This window comes from Eutrigla gurnardus, assembly GCF_963514095.1.
Source record: "Eutrigla gurnardus genome assembly, chromosome: 13".
Classification (NCBI taxonomy): Eukaryota; Metazoa; Chordata; class Actinopteri; order Perciformes; family Triglidae; genus Eutrigla; species Eutrigla gurnardus.
Genome location: NC_139936.1, coordinates 3673644 through 3692254, shown reverse-complemented (window position 1 = coordinate 3692254; position 18611 = coordinate 3673644). Strand labels below are relative to the sequence as shown.

General features: G+C 45.8%; 1 protein-coding gene across 3 annotated transcripts in view; it reads right to left on the bottom strand.

The window, feature by feature from the left end:
- The window catches only part of hectd4 (HECT domain E3 ubiquitin protein ligase 4), a 32650-nt gene extending 14128 nt beyond the window's left edge, over positions 1-18522 (bottom strand). Inside the window, exons 1-41 of one of the 3 annotated variants that reach the window (XM_084025446.1) lie at positions 17798-18522; positions 14216-14769; positions 12474-12563; positions 12268-12395; positions 11496-11604; positions 10757-10895; positions 10451-10621; positions 10158-10350; positions 9899-10060; positions 9596-9709; positions 9337-9477; positions 9010-9245; positions 8776-8918; positions 8575-8645; positions 8387-8492; positions 8164-8284; positions 7923-8051; positions 7395-7519; positions 6825-6978; positions 6622-6725; positions 6232-6430; positions 5987-6106; positions 5795-5899; positions 5551-5714; positions 5122-5367; positions 4523-4715; positions 3906-4010; positions 3723-3815; positions 3464-3632; positions 3004-3139; positions 2769-2913; positions 2490-2656; positions 2259-2405; positions 1988-2172; positions 1724-1877; positions 1361-1641; positions 1091-1277; positions 916-997; positions 621-823; positions 399-534; positions 83-265 (exon numbers count right to left, since the gene is read on the bottom strand). In XM_084025446.1, coding sequence (XP_083881572.1) covers positions 83-265; positions 399-534; positions 621-823; positions 916-997; positions 1091-1277; positions 1361-1641; positions 1724-1877; positions 1988-2172; positions 2259-2405; positions 2490-2656; positions 2769-2913; positions 3004-3139; positions 3464-3632; positions 3723-3815; positions 3906-4010; positions 4523-4715; positions 5122-5367; positions 5551-5714; positions 5795-5899; positions 5987-6106; positions 6232-6430; positions 6622-6725; positions 6825-6978; positions 7395-7519; positions 7923-8051; positions 8164-8284; positions 8387-8492; positions 8575-8645; positions 8776-8918; positions 9010-9245; positions 9337-9477; positions 9596-9709; positions 9899-10060; positions 10158-10350; positions 10451-10621; positions 10757-10895; positions 11496-11604; positions 12268-12395; positions 12474-12563; positions 14216-14769; positions 17798-17944 — 6537 coding nt within the window. In that variant the 5' untranslated portion in view covers positions 17945-18522. The remainder of the gene's footprint in view (positions 1-82; positions 266-398; positions 535-620; positions 824-915; positions 998-1090; positions 1278-1360; positions 1642-1723; positions 1878-1987; positions 2173-2258; positions 2406-2489; positions 2657-2768; positions 2914-3003; positions 3140-3463; positions 3633-3722; positions 3816-3905; positions 4011-4522; positions 4716-5121; positions 5368-5550; positions 5715-5794; positions 5900-5986; positions 6107-6231; positions 6431-6621; positions 6726-6824; positions 6979-7394; positions 7520-7922; positions 8052-8163; positions 8285-8386; positions 8493-8574; positions 8646-8775; positions 8919-9009; positions 9246-9336; positions 9478-9595; positions 9710-9898; positions 10061-10157; positions 10351-10450; positions 10622-10756; positions 10896-11495; positions 11605-12267; positions 12396-12473; positions 12564-14215; positions 14770-17797) is intronic. The other 2 variants (XM_084025447.1, XM_084025448.1) reach the window with 2 other exon arrangements.
- Positions 18523-18611: the final 89 nt, after the last annotated feature.

Sequence of the window (18611 nt, the reverse complement as noted above, 5' to 3'; positions counted from 1 at the left end):
AAGGTGATGACAATTTGCAAATTAGAGCATGAGCTGGTGCGACAGTACAACGTGTTCTCTGATTCCCCCTCCTTTCACTAACCTGGACCTCAGAGCCGATCTTAATCGTTTCTTTAAAGCCCCCAAGAGCACAGAGTGCGGCAACAGCTTGTCTGCCAATGGCCTGCAGCTTCGCCAGTTTCCTGCCACTGCTGCTCCCGTTCTCCAGAATACTCTCAGCATACTTCCCCAGCTGAGGGATAAACATCAGGGCCCGGGAGAGAACCTGTCACAGATCCCAAAGGAGAAAGCATTCATATTGACACACATCCATGTCCATCTAGATAAGCAACAAGATATTAATTACCATTAATGAGCATATGCATTATGATAAATGAAGACACGTAAAAGTCCTTTACCTTTTCAGCAGTGCTGGTCCAGATCTGAGCCGTGTTGGACTCGGGGGCAGTGAGCAGGCTGTGCAGCAGAGCAATGACCTCAGCAGCCATACTGTTGGCAACATGGCCGCTGATAAATGGCCTCACCGGGTCAGACCTGTTCAACGGGAATTTAAAAGTCAGATAAAAAAAAGTTTGAAGAAATCACATGAAAGGGGAAAGTGAGAATTCTTGTTTCCTCACCTGGCTAGATCGGCGTTCCTGTCCCTGCACACGGCGGTCTGAGCCGTTTTCTTCTTGTCACCAGTGGTGATGCCTCCAGCGGCTTCCTGGGCTAGAGCCTCCACAGGTGGACCAACGCTCACTATGAGACCAGACTGGGCCCACTTGTTGGCCTTCCTCAGGGCAGCAGATGCCTCCTCTGTGATCACTTCACAGCTGCCACTCTGGAAAAGGGTTTTAAAAAGAGGTAAGGATAGCACTTCATATTTCATTATATTCTAAATGATGTTTTCTTCATTTTCAGTAAAACTCTGACCTTTGTCATGTCTCTGTCCATCTTCACCACCTTTTCCATGTTCGCTCCAGTGCCAAGTCGAAAGGGACGTCCCTCTGAGCTGCTGCATTGTGGAGAGGATGAACAACGCTCGTGTCATAGACGAAGCTTACTAATGTGAAATATAAAAAGAAAGACAGCAGGGGGGCAACTTTACCTGAGAAGCGGTTGTAGGACTTCATGAGAGGACTGGTCCTCTCTCTTGTGGATGAAGATCGATAGCTTGCCATCCACCGCTTCTCCCTCCTCCCCAACATCCTCAGACTTCAGAGCTCCTTTGGAACTAGCTCTGGACAGACTGGTGTCTGGCTCAGAGGAGCTGGGCGAGAGCAGCGTCTGACAGCCTGGAAAAGAGGGAAGATTTTTAGATAATTTCCTTACAAGGGGCCACACACATCTTAGCACTCATAGGAAAGAGGAAACCAACCTGGTACTACATAGTCTGCCAGCTTTGCTAGCAGCAAAGCAGCAATACGCGAGGCAGGGTCGCTAGCATCTTGTTGCTCTGCATCTAGCGTGTTAATAGAGTAGCTCCACGAGGGCAGGGCCACATTACCACAGTCCTCCACGCTCATGAGAGGCAGGGCAGCTCGGCACAGCTGCAGGATGATAAGTACCAGCTTCGGTGAAGGTCTCTGGTCGAGCAGCAGCGATAAGAGCTTGGAAACACAAGCTGGCTGGCTCAGGATAGCTTTTCCTATGTGGCTCCTGGAATACAAACAAATTCAATACACACAAACACACAGACAAGATGCAAACCATCATATGCATACAGGACATATAGTTTCACCTGGAAAGGTCATTGAGCAGACTGAGCACATCCTGTAAGGCATCATTGCCAGCTGCCTGATTCCCACAACACTCTGTGGCTCTGGCCAGGTGATTGGTCAGCAGGCTGGACACCTGCCGCGCCAGGCCAGAGTGCACTGCATCCGTAGATCCACCTGTAAGGACAAAAAAACAACAGATTACTTACCTACCATTACTACATACATGAAACACTACTAATGCTGTAGTGTGCAACCATTTCCTCTGAGATACAAGCAGAACTTACCCTCCACCTTCTCCCACTCGATGCAGCGGTTAGCCAGCACCTGGAAAGCAGCCCAAGCCATGGTGGCCACCTTCTGCTTTTTGGTCTGCTTCTCATTTGAACTGCATTCCCTTTGGCCACTTAAGCTACACAGGCTGTCCATGAGCTGGACCAGACCACTCCGAACCAGGCACTGCTCCTCGCTCCTATGAAAACGCAGACAGCAAAATGAGGGTAAGGAATCTTGAGGTTTCAGTAATGTGGAGAGATAATGCAAGAAGAATGATCTTGCCTGGTGTAGGGGATTGTGCAAAGCAAGCCAATACTGTTGGCACAAGCAATGGGGTAGCGTGCACATAGTGACACTACAGATGTCATGGTCTCCCCAAACGCCTCCTGCACCTGCTCCACCATTCCACCACAGGTCAGCTCCTCAATCCTGCACACAAATACAGATATAGATACACACAGGAACCAGGCACACTAAACAATGTTACTAGTGTTTATAACCCCCGTTTCTTACCTCGGACCACCTTGCAGTACCATCGTGACAGGCCCCACCAAGTGGGTGACGCCACCAACTCTGACAGCAGCAGTGAGCAGCTCCCTCATGTGAACAAGCGCCTGCTTCCGTGTGCTGCCACGTCTCCATCGCGTCTGCGCAGCAGACAGGAAACTGCTGCTCGACACCTACAAAAGTAACCAGCATAAAAGATCTTAATGTCAGACTGATTGTGATTCAGCTTCAGCAACAGATAGGTCAATAAGAAAAGGAGGAGTGGGTGATGAGTTACAGACTTACAGCCTGATCAGGTGTAGTTCCAATAAAGGCGAAGAGCTGCCCCAGCAGAACACTGTATGTCGGTTTGTCTCGGCTGTCCTCGATGGCCAGAGACTGCAGGAGGGTGAATGAGCTGCTGCGATGACTAGTAGGGTGGTGTCGCCTCCTACAGGTGAAAAGTAGAGGATTAAATTCACCCCCAGTTCACTCACTGGACTCGTAAAACAATAATCCTAACAAACACATTGATAAACACCTTTGGGGTGCGTGTGTAAACTCCAAGTCCTGGTTGGCGATCATCTCCAAGTCAGAGGGTGCCGACATGCTGCGTAGGAAGACCGGCTGCTTCACCATGGGGATCCCCGTCTTGGCGTCCGACACTGATTTAGAGGCTGGCACAAAACCAACAGGAGAATTAGCTGAGAATCAAATTAACTGGCATTTTGTTTCTCCCATGGCTGATATCTCAGGGTAACTAGAGTAACTATTAATCATGGATTAAAAATGACAAACACTGACAGATGGAAATATTGATACAGAGAAAAATGTGCATTTCTAAAAATTAATTAGTGAGAAGTTACATAACTTTACCCGTTTGTTTGACAAATTGTGGCTTAAACATCCATCTGAAGCAACACATCTATAATCCCAACCCTACAATTAGAAACTAATTAGTAAAATAATAATCAAACCACACATATAAAGATCTCATGTACCTGGACCTGGTGTGCCTGCAGGAGTGGTGGTCAGACTTCTGCAATGCGGCGCGATGGTAACATGAAGCAGCAGCTCAGTTCTGTTCATCAAACTCTTCACCAGTGCCTTGGTTTTAGCCAGTGAGGTGACACTTCTGAGGTGCATGCTGTTCACATCCTGAAAGAACTTCTCCCTGTATTCGCAGATACATAACGTTACCACACAAATTGACCCACTTCTATTCCAATTATAGTTTTTATCAATTCATTCATTCATTACTTGCCTCAATGCAAGGACAACATTCTCCAGATCACTAAAATCGAGCGGGACCTCCTTCAGGGAGCAGAGTAGTTCCAGCTCCTTAATTTTGTTCTGGTACAAATAAATATATATTATGAATATGAAAGCAAATGTATATGATATCCAGAAGTAAAGTTGTTGATTGTGTGTGGAGCAGGGCACCTCAAAGAAGTGGTAGTCATGAAAGAAAGGCGTGTTGTTCTCCAGCTTCCCCTGCTGGGCCTCCTCCACCTCATTCTGCCACTTCTGTTCCAGTTCTGCAACACTCTGAAAGCAGCACGGGAGATAATTAAACACAGAGTACGACTCACATTTCTTGTTCCTGTTCTGGTTGGTAGCCTAATTTACTTTTTTTTTTCCTAAACTCTGTTCAGCCTCATCCTTATTTTGATTCCTACCCTGCTCTGTTTAATATTACTCTCATATTTCCAGCCTGTAGTTTAACATTCTGGCCATGTAAGTATCTCTCCATTTTGTTGTCACATCAGCAGCATTGTGGTGATTAGAGATATTACAAGGTGGTGTAAATACGCTCAACTCCCTTGCTGCAGATACACCTTCGCTGAAACACCATACAAAAGCATTTCGCTATTAATCACATTGCCTGCAGCCAACAGGAAGTACTTTTTAAAACCATCTAACGTAGAACTTTCTCGAATAGCCTAATTAAGGAATTTACAAGATGGCAAACATGCAGAGTGTGCACAGTGCATCGTCCACTAATAACAAGCAAACACATATTTATTTTTAAAAGCCTTCCTGTGTTAACGGAGGCTCACCTGCAGCTGACGCTCCATAGCGTTGATCTTCTTGAAGGTCTCGGCCATGATCTTGCAGACCAGGTCGTACTCTTCGGCGTGATCCTCGCGGTACTGGTAGTTGACAAGTGACTGCAGGGCGTCCACCAGGCTGAGGTGTTTTATCACACAGGATACTATAACCTCCTCCATGACATCCGGCCTGATCACCTCTCTTACAGAAGAAAGATAGTAGAGTAAAATAAATTATGCTTTTGAGCAGAAAACAAAACTGTTTTACGATGAGCAATATCCCATCCCTCATCTGATAAATAGACAAAAACTGAGCTTTTACGGCTGCTATCATGGGGAGAGCTGCAATACCATCAGGAAAACAAACGATGATGATTGAAAACTGCATTGGAATAAGCAATTTAATGGATGAACTCAGCCGTAGGCATACAAAAGCAAAGATATTCTGTTTTATGGTTTTCAAAATGTTAAAATAACTTTAAAACGATATTGTGATCATCTTTGAAGCAGGTTGAAAATATATATTTTTTTTAATACTTGCAAAACTGTGGACTAGGATCTGTACAGTTAGGTGTGTTAAGTGTACTGTGACATCATGACCTTCTTACTTGATGCTAGGACGGAATTGTGGTCGAGCCCTTCCAGACACCTCTCGTAGCCTTCCCATGATGCCCGGAGGGAGGCGGATGCGAGGCAAGTCGAAGTAGGCCCCTGGCATGAGGCCCGGGGGTGGGATGAGCACGTCAGAGGGGTAGGTGAACTCTCGGTCCTCCTCAATGGTGAGTGGCAGAGGGGAAGGGCTGGGCGTGAGAGCAGGAGAGATTGCACCATTTGCTTCCACCTGCCACTGACACCTAAAAACAACAACAACAAAAAAAACAAAGCTCGTCATCAGTCTGTCTTCTTGGCTGCCAGCAGTTCTGCTGTGTTCAAAGACTGACGAACGTGTTCCAATTCTTATGTTGTGCTATATTTAACACACGGCCGATCGATATCGCTGGGAGGCATTCTGTGGTATTTTCATTTAGCTGCGTCACCTTTGCAGCAGCTTGGAGCAGAGCAGATCGTGGCAGGCCTCCTCCTCTCTCGTTACCTCCGGCCCGTTATAGAGAATGCGGAGCATCGAGCAGGCCAGCACGGACAGACCCAGGGCGAGGTCTGCCAGGAAGGGGAGGCCTCCAGAGACATCCTCGGAGGACTCCTGAAAAACAAACACAAATAGCATCTTCAGACTGAGCTGCTGTTCCTCACGTCCCACGCGGACATGTCAGCGAGTTTTACCTGAGCTCTGACAGTGCAGGAGAACCCCCACATGGCTTTATCGGGGGTGTTGTGTTCACGTCCGCTCCTCATCTCAAAAGAAAACGTCACCGTGTCTCCTTCAACCTAAAACAGGACGAAGAACATTGTTTTGCACTTCAAGAATGTTATGCGATCTCGGTGTGTATGTTTGTGCAAAAAAGCTTCCGTTACCTTGACCAGGTCTTTGGGCCATCCTGTCCCCAAGACGCTGCGACTGCCATATCCCAGAGTGTTGCCTCCATACTCCGTCACTTTACGACTGTTGGTGTTGGGACCGGCGTAGATAACCAACTACAAAATCAGAGATTACATTTAGTGTAAGAAATCCACAACCAGCACTTTGCGATGCATGATATATTACACACTGTATGTAAGGAGGTACAGAGGGAGAAGGCCACTGTGCCTCGTGTCAGTACCTTGTCATAGTCGTACTGCGAGGAGCAGCGAGAATCGAAGCGGAGGTACAGACAGCGGGCTCCTGGGATGTGCACCGTCTCCTTGAACTTGTAATTGTCCCTCACAGGGTGCACCGTCTCCACCGTTTTCCCAGCAGCCCATGGGGCAGGGATCTTCAGCCCAGTCAGGAACCCGGGCTCCTCACGTTCGTCAAGAATTCTAATATCAAGGACGCGGATAGATAGACTAGTTTTGGAAAACTGAGCTTATGACATACAGAACAGCTGGCACTTCTGTTACCACGTGGGCTGCTGTAATAATCTCTTCATTAAAATGCTGAATTATGCAGCAAAGATATATAAAGAGGTGAGTTACTTAACATTCACGTGGTGGACCTTCAATGAACTTACTTTTCATCAACAGAACATGCCTTCCCCCCCAGTCCAAGAGAAGCACCCAGAGGTGGAGGCTCCTCCGTGAAAAGTGGAGACTGAGTCTTTAGTAGCAGTGCAGTCTAGAAAAACAAGGCGGGAAATAAACCCTTTAATGATAACTGGGGTTTATACTAAAAAAGAGTTTAATATAATGCCTTTGAGGCCTGGGAAGTCTCTACCTGGCTGGTGTAGAGGACCAGCTGCACCAACTGCGGCATCAGGGCATCAGCGAGAGTGAGGGTCTGCAGGTTGGGGTGCATCAGAGTGGTGAGCAACACCGGCAGCAGGTGCCCAAGCATGGTGGCCTTGGTGACCTGCTCCAGGCCTTTCAACCTGAACAACACGCAGAAAGGAGAACACAAATGTAATGTTACGGTGATGAATCCAAGGCGAGGAATAGGGGAACGTGAAGAGGTAAAACAAAGCCACAGTGATTTAAAAACTCTGCACCCATAAACGATTTCTCATGCCCTCTTTGATTTGTTTTTGTGTGAGGAAGCTGAAGCATTATGCAGGTTTAGCTTAATCTTGTTTCACAGTGAAATCGTGCCTTACAACCATCCAAAAGAACATCATGTCTGGTTTTATTTTTGTTAGTGACATCATGTTTTTACAGTAACACACTTGACACCACAGATTAACTTTAAAAGCCTACTCATGCAAAATAATAAAATAAGGGATCCAGCACTGTGTCCACTGTGGCTGGCTGACCAAAGGGTTAGAAAAAAAAGATGCAGTTAGACGTTCACCTGGTTTCTCTGTCAGCGATGTCGCTGTTAATGAGAGCCGTGGTCACCTGCTGCAGGGTCTCCAGCACTTCATCACAGCCCACCAGGATCTTGGTTGCAAGTGATAGGATGCTGCTTTGCAGCTCCTGGGGACACCACACACACAGAATATACCCAAACTTACGTAACACTGCCTTCAAGATTGTCATTGATTATCCTTCACATGCAATGTGGAAGTTATACACACATCATGTCTTTACTTTTATGTCTACTTATAAAAACATTTATCCATAGATATTAGCTCCGTTTGTTTACATTAGAGTGTTACTAATCAAGACTCATGATAATATGAAGAAACAACACTTCCTGAGTTAATGTAGCAATGCTAACTAATATAAATAAAAGTGCAAAAGTGCCACAAATAACAACGCAGTTCCTTAAAAGAACATCCGTCTCCCATTCTCCGTTCGGTAGGTTGGTCTCTCATCGACAGACGAAGAAACAGACTCCACGTGCACAGAGAAAGGGGTATTTAAAGGGGGTGTTTACCTGTACCTTCATTGTTTCCCCTTGTAGGGAGCTATCACTGTCGTCGTTATCATCCGGACGGATAAGAATGGTGTTACTGAGGAGGTGGTTCTGAACGGCCATGAGGTAGCGCAGACTAGGTGAGACCACCTTCGGAGAGAGAGGGGGAGAGAAACGACATTTCTAAATCGTGCAATCTCACAAAACATGTGATGGTAATCAATGCACATGGCGTCTCGTTCTGCTGAACTGATAGTCATACTGGCACAGTGGAGAGTAGCTTCTGGAAGTCGTCTCGGGCGACAGTCTGACATTTGGTGATGACGAGGCAGGATTCCCGGACTACAGTCTTCAGGATACAGTGCAGCAGCTCGTCACTCAATCTGTGAAAGAGGGAGATTACTATCTGGCCAACTTTTTAATCCGAGACATGACATTGTTCTGTGCTATTGGATAATGATGACGATGCTATCGTATCCACTTGCCTGTAGTAGTCTTCTTCTTCACTCCCAAATCTATTCTTCTGCAGTTGGTCTGCCAAGCTGGTCAGGATGACATCCCGAAGATGAGACAGGCCACTGTTCCTTTCACCTGAGTGTCCGGTACGTACAATATTAGATGAATTCACCACAGTATCAGTTACATTAAAATGTGTGTTTACTGTCATAGTCACCTTCAGTTAACACTAGTTTCAGCAGTTTATTGAGTTCAGCCTCGCCCTGATACAAAGTATTCAAGCCTGAGCTACAGAGAGGAAGTAAACAAAGAGGGTCCATTTAAATATCATTTTTAATAACCGATTAACACCATTTTAACCATCACTTCTGTTTTATATACACATAGTACACTGGGCTTTATGTGGAATGAATCTTACCTGATGGCCAGGCACACCTCTCTCTGAATCTCTGCTCCTATCTGATCCACTGGAGCCATGAGTAGCTGCCACAGGAGGAGGCCTGAACGACGCACGCTCTCCCTATTCTGCTCCGACTGAGGATTGAAAAACCTAAACACCACCTGGACACACAAAAATAAACAACAACTCAAAACTTAGAAAAAGGCTGAGTCATTTTCTGCTAAACCGTCCCCAGCTGCAGGCCTAACTGACCTGGAACACCACCAAGATGCAGCGGATGATGCAGGTATCCCCATTGACCATGGCCTTCTCCATAATGTCACAGATGCTGCTGAAGTGGCGGGCCTCGATGGGATGCTGTTTACCCAGTAGGGCCCCCAGGGGCAGGCTGTTGCTGCTGGCTGCCAGCAGGTTGAGCTGATGGATACACATAGCACCTACGTGGTGAAGGAGCTGGTTGATCACCTCGCCGGTGGCCACAGTTTCCTCTGTGAAAGGACAAGTTTGGCAGATGTTCACATTTCATGACGTGACTTTATATAAGGAGCCTCTGATGGTTTCGGTGTGACATCCATCTACCTTTGGGTTCTTTGATGACATGGCTGACACCGAGCCTATGGCACACATGATGAAAGGCTTGGTTCCCAGGATTGCACCACTGATCGATATAATCACTGGAGCAGGTCCAGATCAAATTGTTCAGTGCGTCATAACATGCTCCTATGAAAACCAGAGATTTCCCAGAGAGAATTATAGCACACTAAAATTGGCAATGCAGTGCTTGAATATACTGTGAGTAAAACATATTAGATTAGAGTGTGACTAAAGCTGAGCTCACCTAGCCCCGCCACTTGGGCTCCCCTGCCCAGAGAACTGCCAGGAGCATCGATGAGGTCTGCACGGCTGCTGAACTGACCGTCAGCCAGGTTAAAAACCAGACTGGAGGCCAAGACTTTCAAAAAGTGAAAAGGTTAGTTTCGGTCATGAACTCATTGCCAAGAATATTGTGTAATTTTTGTATTGAAATCACAAATAATCTAATCTGTTGTACCAGAGCTTGTAAATGTCGACATTTAAATATGATTTTAGCAAAAAACAACTCAACGCTGAGGATTTCCAATTGTCTTGTGTGTGCTCTTACTTTTGAGAGAGGACAGGCTGCTGGTACCCCCAAACAGGGAGCGTGTGGCAGAGCTCCCAGATACACCAGGAGGTGAGACCAGCATCACCAGATAGGTTCCACACACATACATAGGGGTCTTTCTGAGGGTCTTCAAAGGGAGTCCGCAGCTTGTGTTCACAGCTATGAAGGGGTTAAACAGAAAAGTGTCACCAGAAAACCCTACGATCAAATATGTATTGCACATTAAAAGGATGACTTAAAGAGTTGTGCTGATTACCAGACTGTTCCTCTTTAACTGTGTTGGTGATTGCAGAGCCTGTGAGAGCAGCCAATGTGGCAGAATGGGAGGCCCGGAAGCGTGACATTCGACTCAAGAGGAGCTCATTCAAACACTTTGAAGACTCGCCTTCCTTGCGAGTTAAAATAACCCTCTCCTGCAAGATGTCTGCAACACACAACCCTGTCTGTGTCTGCAGCGTGGACATGGGGGGAAGGGGGGGGAAGATAAGACATCAAATATGGAACAAGGACCTCAGCAAACTGAACCTTCTGTATATGTATATCACTCACAGACAGGTGAAAGACATCCATGAAGACAGAGTGGCCTTTCTGTGTCTTTTCGTTGAGACTGGCTGGGGACCAGACCCAGTACAGGTAGGTTCCATCTGAGCAGAGGTGCAGCGTGGTCATGCTGCTGCCCACAGGGAAGTGGTGGGCTGGCATGGGCACAATCTGGCACACCTGAAAAATCACACAGCGAACACACGCATTAGCTTTTGGTTATGCTTGTCATTCTACCCGAGAGACTGTATGCACATGTATATCTTTAATTCAACACCAAATTCAAATTAGCAGAGGAATGAGAGGACACAGTACCTGGAGGGTGAAGGGGTCAATGACCTGGCACAGCTGATGAGGCTTGGCATCAAAGGAGGAGGGACGGTGGAGGAGGCGACCGCTGCAGAACACCACCCAGCCGGGCTCCAGCTCTTCATTTCGACAGTACACGAAACCCCTGCATGAATACAAACACAGTCCATCAGTTTGAGTGGCACAAAACGGCATCACATGGATGCATTGTGCACAAAATTGAGCAGAATTAACCGAATTAAGCATCTCTTTTACCCTCTTCGGTGCTGACAAGGACAATTAGTTAAGAGAATGTCCTCCAAGAAAAGAGTTGGCGTACTAATTGCTGTAGTTTGGGTCCCACTGAGTCTAATTTCCTTACAGAAATGCTTTCCAAGTTGTTTCTCATGGAATCCAGTACATAAATACTTGGGGGGGATAATTCTGGGCCCTTTGAACTCAAAAAACACACTGGATCCTTTTACAATGTGCCCTCTGCTTACAAATTGGGTAATTTGCCAACACAGCATGGTATAAAGAGGCACAGCACCTAACGGCCTTTTTAAAAAAAAAGAATCGACCAATTCAATCAGAAACGGTTAGGGAGGATGTGACTGTGTACTGCTGATATTGGTTTTAAGTGCCATGGGATGGGAAAGTGATAAGGGATATTTTTAGTGCAGCACACTCTCTTTCTGTCTCTCTCTCAGCTTTTCTCTGAACGCTGTGGATAACGAAAGGCAGACGAGAAGGAGAGTCACATTACCTCAGTGTCCCATGTAAACCAGAGCCCAGCTTGCTGAGTCCTCTCCCGGAGGAGTTGGTGGTGTACAGATAGAGGCCGTCTGTGGCTAGACAGCGTCCCAAGTCGGTGTCTGCAGGACATGCGGGGGGGCAAAAAGGATTCAACATAAGGGCAATGACAGACAGATGATGGTGATGAAAAGCAGGGGACAGCATCATCAGGGGCGTGGATGAATCAGGGTGCTAACGAGGTCAAGGATAGCTTTGCTGAAATGTTTTCATCATGGGGATTGTGACGCCTCCAGAGATTGGAGACAAGGGATCTAATGTCAGTGTCGTAGAAATTACCTAAAAACGCAAATTTGCTCTATGGCTAAACTGCATGTTTTCATCATCTTCCTTCGCTCCACAAAATCCGCTGCCAGATTGCTCGACAGCGAACACCACTCTCCCCTCCTCTGCTTGCCCTCCTCACAGTCACAGATCTTCAGTTTCAAAAATAGGCTATTCACTACACATACATATACAGGGAAATCCGGCAAAATGAGCTTCATGCATTCACACAAGGAGGTTTATAAATAATCTAAAGGTGAATAAATAGAACAGAGAAGCAGGGCAGTATTATGAGGGGCAATTTGACTAGCCCACTTCTCTCTCTCTCTCGCTCTCTAACTTGCAAGGGGGAAAACAAGACATCTGTACGAGACATAATTCATCATTCGACTGTGGCCTGTTATTCATATTTTCCAGCTTCACAAATGAAGAGGCTGTTCACACTTTTAGAAGGTTTTCACCTTTACTCTCCGCTGCTCCAGCAGAATTATCAGGTGTGGGCAGCATGTCCTCAAAACCCCAGGACACACTGTGTTTGCCCCCCAGGAGGCAGGATGGAGAGCCTGGGCCTCCTTCCAGGAGCAAAAGTCTGAAGCAGAAAAAATACAGGGTGGTTACACTTTGGAAAAATGACTAGTATTTATCTTTCAGACAAGCCTGCCCTCACCTGTAAAGGACATCTGACACGGGGAGCTGGCCCAGATCGGTTTGCTTCTGCAGTAGGTGAACTGTGTGGATGAAGGTCTTCAGAGATCCCCTAGAGGACAGTTTGGAGATTAGTCAGGAGGCCTCAGTGTGACACACAAGTGAAAGCTCATCGTTAAACATTCTGGATCTACGAGTGGAATAATACTCGGCTTGAATTACGGAGGAGATCCAATGTAATAGGCTGGAAATTAAAATGTTTTTTTTTTATCTGAATGAAACAATCTTTCAACAGAGAGATTATTCTACACTGCGACTCTCAGCAGGGTGTAATGAGCCACCTACTTACTAAGTTTCTGCAGCGCTCATTTACTGCTTTACCTCAGACTGAACTATTACATGAGCACATTCAAGTATTTCTATATTCAAAGAGAAGATCTATGCAAGAGGGGGTCGACTGAAATGCTGTTCTGGCATTCTCTGGTGCAAAAAGAAGCAGGATTTACAACTGCAGCTTTTAAAAACATCATCAACTGGGCATAAAAAGAGAATGGAGGAATAGATAACAACAGGATGACATCGATTACGGCAAACTCAGTATCATCTTTTAAATCCCTTCTTAAAACTCACTTTTACCTTAAGGCCTTTTCTTAATTGTTGTTCATTGTTGTAGCTATTTAAATTATTTTTATCATGTTTTTATCTTATGTTTGGATTTTATCTCATTATATTATCTGTTTTATTGTAAAGCACTTTGTAACTTGTTTTTGAAAGGTGCTATATAAATAAATAAAGTTTAAAGTTTAAGATTACAATGTCTATAGTGATGACATAATTTTCCTGTCAACCACCTGACATGCCACCAAATGTGTGATTCACTGTTTATATGTTCCAAAGACGACACACATGAATCGTGCATCAGAGCCCCATCATCCACCTCACTGTGTAAACATCTTATCAACAACTGATGCCAAAGCACATGGCCACGCAGCCTTTTTGCTTACTTAACCCTTTCACATTGTGGATTTACTAAGCGACATCAGAGGTGAGAGGGGGGGAGTCGACCTGATAGCTCTTTAATTAGCTCCCGCTGTCAGTGAAAAGGACTGGATGATTCCCCACAACAAAGAGCTCTCAGCCTCCAATGAGGCTGAACAAAGAGTGGAGAGTTCTGGTTTTGACAAGTCAAGATCAGTTGTCAAAAGCAGAAGCCAGAGTTCAGGCACAAATGCACACAAAAAAAACAAGCACATTCTGTTGTTACGTGGGCTAGACGACACAAAAAAAAAAAAACACAGCCACAGAAAGCAGGAAATCTGCTTATGCCTACTAAATGTAAGGATATATACAACAATCAAATACCAAATCATCAGCTACGCCTTTATCTAACAGTGTAAACTTTGAGATTAGACTACTTTAGTGTGCATTGGGTGGCTTTGAGCATTGAATCAGCCATGATCACTCATGTAACATGTACACTGAAGAGAGAACCTAATCAGTCGGTCAGTGATGTGCTTATTTTAGCTTTGGCTGCCGGGAATAACTGACTCACTGATTGCTTGTGACTAGAGTTGCCAATGAAGTACCTGAGTAGAGCTTTAGCTAGGATACTTTCATCATCACAGTTTGTTGACTGCTTTTAACAAGGCATTCTGGTAAGTGTTTGGGTACTCTAATAATAATCATTTACAGAATATTGTTGATTCAACACCCCATTATGAATTATGAAGGGGGGGGCAACAAGGAGAGAATGTATGGCCTCACCTGGCACAAGCAAGTGCCACGAGAGCAGCAGCAGCGTTTTCCCTCTGCCGGTGTGTGTGGAGGATCTGGGTATGAGCCTGTCCCTGCGGATGGCCCGACTCCTTGGCACCATCTTCCAGCCAGGAGCAGAGCAGCCCCTCCAGGCCATTGAGGCAGTCAGCGGGCTCTTTGCTGAGGCTGAGCGGCTGGCAGTCCCGGAGGCAGGCCAGCAGTACCTCTGCTGTGACACAGCAGAGCGCCGGGTCACTGCGAGTCTGGGACTGCAAAAGGGGAAAGACCAGCAGCAGGCCGACGCGGGAGGTGAAGGGCGCCTGCTCGGGTTGCTGGAGCAGACCTTGTCTTTTGAGCAAGGCCAAGGTCTCCTCATCAGCCCCTCCGGTCCCTTCTCGCTCCTGCTGCTCCTCCAGGGCCAGCTGCCGCTGCGCCCCCCACAGGCCACGCAGGGCATTGAGACGGTACTCCAGCAAGCGTGCGTATGCATTGCTCTGATTCCCGCAGACGGCACGCAGACGCTCAGCAAGCTCAACCGGGTTCTTCGTCTCAAATGTTAGAATCTGGAGGACAAGGGAAGAAAGAAAAGAAGCAATGAGTTTACGTTTACATCAGAGAATATTGTGAAAATGTGTCTGCACCTTTCAGAAAATAATAAACTCTAATGGATGGCAGACCAATTGATTCCTAGAGTGGTTGCTCTAATACATGGAGAATATTCACTCAGAAGTAATAATTCAAATATAGAAGGAGAGCACAATGTTGCCAATATGCAGACAAAACTTGAGTTTTCAACTGAATTAATTATTTCTAACATGACTATAATTTACTGGTTCTCGCAACTATGAATCACTTCCACGGAATAAGCCCTTGTGTCAACAGTTCCTTGGACTATGAAATAATGGTCAGAGATAGCAAGGCACATTTGGGATAGCCTATCGCAAGTGAAACAATGTGCTTCATGTGCACTTAGGCCGCATTTCAGATATTGATTACACTCTGTGGCCCAGTGGATCATGGACCAGGGAAAAAAATCCATTATACCATTTAGCAGGCCCAATTTGTATTGATTCGATTTCATAAACGCTACTAATGTTACAGTAACACTCCTTGACTGGATGCTGGGCCTTCTCCACCTTGCTCTGCAAAACACTGCTGCATGTAGATAAAAATAGTCGTCATCGCAACACCTACGAAAACAGCACTGGACGACCAAACCAGTCAATCTTAAAGCTGGACTCAGAGAGAGATGAAATGTAGAGAATCAGAACATAGGGTAAGAAGACAGACCTATATTTTGGTATGAGTCACTACCATACATAATATGCTTGAAAACAACAAACATGGCTACGCTCTTTCAATTTCAGATGTTCTTTAGACATGTGAATATGTCCAGATTTACAAACATTAACAAAAAAGAATTTGGACCTTCTATATTTGTACATGCACCATCCCATAGAAAAAGCTATTATTAACATGCCAACCTAATGAGTCTCACCCACATAGGCTACATGTTACCGTTTTTGCTCAGATTAAATTAACTGAGGGATCCTGGGGATTGTGTAACAAAAAAAAAAGTTTATCCATGAAAATAAATCATAAATTTAAACCATTACTTTATAATTACAAAGGAATAATGCCTGCAAATATTGGACCAACGTAAAAGTAGAAAACAGCCATAAATTCATACAGGCTGCCGAACCAAACAATTGTAATCTTAGCAGCATCTTGTGCACTTTCCCCAAGAGAAAAGTCCAGCTGCTGTGTTATCGTGCCTTTATCAGCTCATCCACATTGTTTCTGCTTGTTCCAGAGTGGTTTGAAAAAATGTGTGTCATTGCACGTATGTTGTTCAACTTAAGATAATAATTTGATTTTAAAAGCGGGTGAGGGGTTCAAACCTGCCCATTCACATTCATTAATTAACCATGGGTTTGTCATCTGTGGGAGCTGCCGATTGAACATATGTACTTCAATCAGAACAGCATGTGGCTGATGGATACATAGTGAAGTAGCCAGCTGCTTGTTTTGTTTTCTGTTATGTGTCTAATACGTCTATAACTAGTTCTAGTCAAGTAATACATGGGTGATTGTTCTACTAATGCTAAATATGATACAGCATTGAATTAAGAGGATAAAAAAAAACATTTAGTCATTTATAGTAGGTAAAATCGTGGGTCAATAGGTTAGGACAAAAGAGGGTAGGCTCCAGTAAATACAGCTGGTTGAATGGACCTGACTGTACATTGTTAAAAATTAAATCAAGCAGGCATCTGTTGATGATTTCCCACTATGGATGGAGTGTGGAACCAGCATGCAACTTCTCACACCAACCATGAGCTTGACTACGGTTAAAACACTCTAAAACAAGCCCATAGTTGGAGTTGAAATATTGAAATGTTGGAAGTGTATGAACATGGAGAGATCCTGATTGACTGCAGGAGAATTCTTATAAAAAGTATAGGTAAATACATAAGACTAAATTCACAGTGTGCTGGATGAATTATATATATCACAGTGCAGCAATGGAAATAGTACTACCCACAGTACAGCTAACATAAGGTATCGTTGATTTAAGTGGTCAACCAGCATTGACAGCCACTGTTCCATGCTCATCACTATCCACCACCGGCCAGGCATCAGATCCCAGCTCGTGGTCATGATCACGTGACCACTACAAATTGTACTCTACAGACCGGTGGACACTACTAGCTGCAGCTTTATTACAATATCGAGGACGCAACACTGTGGGCTCGAAGTTTCCATCGGCATCACTGGAAAGCCTCTGCAATCCAACAACACGGACACGTCCGGTTGCGAGAATTAGGCCTTCAAAATAAAAGCCTACATTCCAGATGCAAAAACAACAAACCTCAAAATATACTCTGATGACATTGCTTCTTTGTGTTTAAATAATAAGATTGGTCACTGTGGAGTATAGTTACTGAACTACAACTATTCAAATAGCAGGATATGCCATCTTCTATTACCAAACCTCTGTGGGGTTTTCGACTACATTGCCATCCAACGAGATGTTAACCGTTTGGTGCAATCTGAGAAGTTGCCCGACTATAAAGAAAGCTGCTGCACTGGGCACTACTACTAAAGAGGTGCAACTTGACACCTCCGATACGGGGGGGGGGGGGGGGGGCATAACATGCAGTGCACGCGCGCCACCTCACATGCAATTTATTTGAATATTATAAAACAAATCAAATACAGCACGCGCCGTTTAAAAAGTCACGTGGACGGGCGTTTTTCTTCCCCCAAACAAGTTACACGCGTTTGTGATTAGATTACAGCGGTTGGGTTTTGCAGAACTTGTGTTTTGGAGGAGATGACCGGAAGTGATTCGCCAACGGTTTTTCCCTTCCCTGACAGTTAGCAGTCAATAGCATGTAACGACAGGAAACTTGCTATCGTTAGCCCTGCCGTTGTCACCGAGGGTCTTGTTGTTGCAGCTGACGGTTAAAAACACGTTGAATAAACAATACGTCCACCCTTGTCATATATGTGCGCGTGTGTTCCTGTATAGAGCATACACATTAGTGTGAGAGTGTGTGAGTGTGTGTGAGGTTTGCTTTCACCCACCTCTTGCTCGGTGTCCCCCTGCTCCGACACTCCGATTTCACTGGGCAGCTCGGCCAGATCTGTGACCCGAATGAGTCCGTCGTGGAGGAAAATGGTCTCCTCCTTCACCGAAAGCCACTGGGACGAGTCCACGGCCCCGGAGCCCATCGCTCTCTCCTCCGACAGTGATGCCAAAGGGGTCGAACATTAAAAATTCAGTGACAGAATGACAGAAAACGCCCTAGTTAGCCTACCTAGCGAGCTACAATAACAAAAACTATCGCCCTCTTAGCCGACGTCGGAGTTTAGACGAGGGGGGTGAGGGTTGGGAAGGGGAGGGGGGGTTGTAACGTCCGTGCTAGAGACGCGAGCTAACGGCAAGACGGCCGAGCAACGAGCAGAGAGCAGCGGCGGGTCCTCTTCACATCACACGGGTTGGTCGTGTCGTGCTAACGGCTGCTAGCTTAGCTTAGCTGTCTGGGTTTCGGTTAGCTCGAAGCGGTGCTAGCTTACCGTACGGTTATAACGTTAACCGAGCGGTGGTGGGCGTGACACCCGTGCTAAATCCCGTTATTTTTCCGCCGCGCCGTTAAAACGACAGCCGTTTTTCCGGGACGAAGACCGCGTCCGTGACGAGCTCTTTTCTTCCACGGTCAAAACAACGTGTACGCAGACAGCTCGGCTAACGGCCCGGGCGCCGTGTCAGCGGCTGGAGAAGATAATGAGAGTCTCCCCAGCTGTCAGTGCGACGCCATGTTTCCAAGGCCAACTAGCTGTTCACCCAGCATGCACCGCGGGGCCAGAATACAAACTGTCAAAAAAAAAAAAGAAAAAA